Source organism: Empidonax traillii, unplaced genomic scaffold (genome assembly GCF_003031625.1).
Source record: "Empidonax traillii isolate 1590-97213 ecotype Southwest subspecies unplaced genomic scaffold, ASM303162v1 scaffold2220:size58178, whole genome shotgun sequence".
Taxonomy (NCBI): domain Eukaryota; kingdom Metazoa; phylum Chordata; class Aves; order Passeriformes; family Tyrannidae; genus Empidonax; species Empidonax traillii.
Genome location: NW_020957413.1, coordinates 26150 through 30392, shown reverse-complemented (window position 1 = coordinate 30392; position 4243 = coordinate 26150). Strand labels below are relative to the sequence as shown.

Sequence of the window (4243 nt, the reverse complement as noted above, 5' to 3'; positions counted from 1 at the left end):
TGGACATCCAGGTGGACACCTTCCTGGAGAGCCTGGAGACGGGCTGTCACCTCTGCCGCCACGCCAACAACGTCAACCGCACCGCCCTGGACTTCCAGGAGCGGCACCCGGAGGCGGCCGCCCGCATGCGGGTGCCCCAGAACGAGGTGGTCTTCCAGGCCAAGAACGTGGTGCCCGGCTCCTTCATCGCCAGGGATAACGTCTCCAACTTCATCCAGTGGTGCCGGCAGGACCTGGGCATCCAGGACGTCCTCATGTTTGAGACCAACGACTTGGTGCTGAAGAAGAACGAGAAGAACTTCGTCCTCTGCCTGCTGGAGGTGGCCAGGAGGGGCTCCAAGTTCGGGATGCTGGCGCCCATGCTGATCCAGATGGAGGAGGAGATCGAGGAGGAGATGAGGGACCAAATGGGCGACGGCGCGCTGGGCACGCGCCGGGAGAGCCGGGACCCCCAGGCGGGCGCCTTCCCCAGCCGGGCCCGGCCCATCACCCTCTGCGACCTCAAGAACCTGGACGAGCTGGTGAGACACGCGCTCCCCTGGGAGCCCTGTGCCTGGGTGAGGGCCTCGGCGGCCACCCGGCCCCGGGCACCGCCAGGGCCCCTCTGCCCACCCAGCGGGCGCTCTGTGCTCCCCGGGAGGTCCTGTCTGTCTCTGTGGTCCGTGGGAGGTCCTGTCTGCCCACCCAACCGGTGCTCTGTGGTGTCTGGGAGGTCCTGTCTGCCCACCCAATGCAGTGGGTGCTCTGTGGTCCGTGGGAGATCCCACTGGTCTCTGTGGTCCCCTGTCTGTGTGGTCTGTGGGAGGTCCTGTCTGTCCACCCAGGGGGTGCTCTGTGGTCCGTGGGAAGTCCCGTCCGTCTCTACGGTCCATGAGAGGTCCCACATGTCTTTGTGGCCCCCAGGAGGTCCCCTTCTGTCTCTGTGGTCTCTGGGAGGTCATCCCTGCCCACCCACCAGGGTGCTCTGTGGTCCATAGGAGGTCCCCCCATCTCTGTGGCCCCCCGGAGGTCCTCTCTGTCCACCCAACGGGGTGCTCTGTGGCCCATGGGAGGTGCCACCCCTCTCTATGATCTCTGGGAGGTCCCTCCCGTCTCTGTGGTCCATGGGAGGTCCTTTCTGCCCACCCAACAAACAGGGTGCTCTGTGGTCCACAGGGTGTTCTCCATGCACCCATCCCAGCCCTCCGTGGCCATGGGAGCCCCTCTCCATTCCACCCAGCCTCCCAGGGAGCCCCCTGACTCCAGGAGGGGTTATTTTGGTGACCATCACCAGAATCCCAGGAGGGACACTGGTGCCACCTGTGCCTCTGCCACCTCCCCCCATGGTGGGGGGGCCCAGAACCTGCTCCTCCTCCTCCTGCTCCCACCGCCTTGGGGCCGGTGTCCCCGGGGATGGAAATGGGGACATGGGGGGACAATTTGGGGTGTCACAATTTGGGGGACACCCCCCCCCCTCCTTGGGACCGGGAGCTCAGGAGGGATTAAAGCTGGGCTGGGTGCAGGATCCGGGACAGCAGATTAATCCGGGGCTGGGGGGGACACAGGGGGGCTCTGCCCTGCCCTGACTCCCTAAGCCCAAAGCCGTTTTTTTAATTGAAACCCCAATTCCTCATTAAGTCCCTCATTAAAGAGCATCCTGCACCGCCCTCCCCCCAGTGCCGCTGCAAAGCGGGAGGGGGGGGGCGGGGGGCTCCCCCCTCGCTGTTTCCCCCCCCTCGCTGTCCCCCCCTGTCGCTGTTGCCCCCCCAAGCCCCCCTGGCCGGGCGGTGCCAACCCCCGCTGCATTTTTCCGGGCTGCGTAATTCCTCACCATCGGCTTTTATGGGCAGTGCTGGAGCCGGGGAGGAGCCTCGGGGAGCAGGATCCGGCCCCGCCGGTGCTCAGGTGCCCTCCCCGGGGTGGGGGAGCAGGGTCAGGACCCCCCTCTCTGCCCCCCCACTCCCCCCGCTCCGTGCCTCAGTTTCCCCAGTTTGGGGCTGTCCTTGTCACCCGCGTGGGAACCTGAACTCACGTCCTGCGAGTGCCCCCCGCGAGTGCCCCCCGTGATGGGCACAACGGCAAGAACAACCCTTCCTCCCCTCCCCCCCCAAAAAAAACAAAACGGAGGAGTTAATTATTAAAATACCCCCAAATTTCGGGGCGGGGCTGTGACCGCCGGGGCAGGACGTGGCCATGTCCCCACGTCCCCTCGTGGCTCCCGGCCTAATCCCTGACGTCAGCCCGGCAGATCGGGCCGGCAGCTGGCACCGGGCGCTGCCCGGCCTTGGGGGTGCCCTGCCCGGCCCCCCACATCCTTCCACTCCCCCTGGACCCCCGAGGGATGTTCAGCTTTAGGGGCAGGCAAAAAAAAAGCAACCCGGGATTTACCCCGTTTCTGCTGGTGGATGTGGGTCCCGCCCCACGGTTTGGGGATTAGTGGGGTCGGGGTGGGGGGGGTTTTGTTCCTACGTGAAGGGAGTTGTGCCCGTTCTCAGCCTGCCAGGGGGTGCCCGGCCATGGGAAGCCCCCCAGGGGTGCTGTGGGTGCCCCCCAACACTTGGAGCTGCTTTCCCCCCACCACCACCCGAGCCCACCCAGGTGCTTCCCAGGGGTGGGAGGGGGGAGCTGCTATCCCGGGGGGACACAGCCGGCTCCCAGACGGGTCCACGGAGCCCCTCCGTGTGCTGGGCCGGGGGCCGGCCCTATAGTGGGACCGCCCTATAGCTGGGGGGGGGAGGGGGAGAGTCAACCCCGATCCGGGAGCCCAGCCCTATAGTGAGCCCGCCCTATAGCGGGGGGGTCCACGCCCCACCGACCCCTTCCCTGTGTGCCCGCAGGTGCGGGAGATCCTGGGCTGCTGCTCCTGCCCCTCGCAATTCCCCATGGTCAAGGTGTCCGAGGGGAAGTACAAAGTGGGAGACTCCAACACGCTCATCTTCGTCCGAGTAAGAACCACCACGGCCCCCACCCCATTGTCCCCCCTCCCTCCTCCCCCCATCCTGAGGGGCCCTGAGCTGGATTCCCTGCCCGCCTCGGGGTCCTGTCGGTGGCTCTGTGGGTCCCTCAGAGGGGGTGGGACGGGCAGGGTGACAGTGGGGTGCCCCCCAGGTGCTGAGGAGCCACGTCATGGTGCGTGTTGGTGGCGGCTGGGACACACTGGAACATTACCTGGACAAGCACGACCCGTGTCGCTGTGCTGCTCTCTGTGAGTGCCCCCGGGACCCCACAGACACACCCACCCCATGCCCCCTGCCTTGGCACGGTCTGCCCGTCCTTGTTCTCCATGGGGCCCCATTCCCTGGCTCTCCTTGGGGCCCCATTCCTTGGTTCTTCATGGGACCCCATTTCCTGGCTCTCTGTGGGGCTCTGTTCCTTGGCTTTCCATGGGGCTTTTTTCCCTGCTCCTCCATGGGGTTCTGTTCCGTGGGTCTCCATTCCCTGATTCTCCGTGGGTCTCCATTCCCTAGTTCTCCATGGTTCTCCATTCCCTAGTTCTCCATGGGTCTCCATTCCTTGGCTCTCTTTGTGGCCCCATTCCACGGCTCTCCCTGGGGCTCTGTTCCGTGGGGGGCCCCATTCCCTGGTTCCCTGTGGGGCTCCATTCCCTGGAGCTGAGCTCCTCAGGGTGCTGATCCAGCTGAAGGGGGGAAAAAGGGGGCGGGATACGTGTGTGTGTGGGAGGGTTGCCCAAATTAATTCCCGAGATGTTCACCCACATCCTGGGATAGCGCCGGGTGTGAGGGGGGCGGTGCTGGGGTGGGGGTTGTTGAAGGGGGTGCTAAGGGAGGGTGCTGAGGGCTGCCTCCCCTGAGCTCCCCCCTCTCCGTTCCAGCTCACCGCCTGCCCCAGCCCCGTCCCCCGGGCATGTCCCCCCAAAAAGCAGCCCCCTCGTCCCGCGCCTCCAGCCCCAGCACCCCCCGGCGCCCCCGCCCCGCCGGGCCCCCCCCCGCCGGGGGGGACAGTGGCCACGGCAGGACCGAGCGGGGCCACCAGCCCAGGGGGGCCGGGGACCCCCCGAAGCCGCCCAGGCAGGAGTGTTTGCCCCCCCGGGGCGGGGCGGCCCCCCCGTCCGGCTCCAACAGCCCCTCCCGCAACCCCGCGGAGCCCCGCGGGACCGGCACGGCCAGGTACGGCACCCCCGGGACCCCAAAACACAGCCCCCAGCCCACCGCTAGTGCTCGGCCACGGGGGAGGGAATGAGGGGGAATGGGGTGTTAATGGGGGGCAATGAAGGGGGAAATTGGGAGGCGATGAGGGGGGAATG

At 66.9% G+C, this 4243-nt stretch overlaps 1 protein-coding gene across 1 annotated transcript in view; it reads left to right on the top strand.

Moving 5' to 3' along the window:
- Positions 1 to 4243, top strand: part of LOC114071711 (GAS2-like protein 1) — a 13707-nt gene that overhangs the window by 6161 nt on the left and 3303 nt on the right. The window contains exons 5-8 of the mRNA XM_027909563.1: positions 1 to 521; positions 2817 to 2924; positions 3088 to 3184; positions 3812 to 4106. Coding sequence (XP_027765364.1) covers positions 1 to 521; positions 2817 to 2924; positions 3088 to 3184; positions 3812 to 4106 — 1021 coding nt within the window. The remainder of the gene's footprint in view (positions 522 to 2816; positions 2925 to 3087; positions 3185 to 3811; positions 4107 to 4243) is intronic.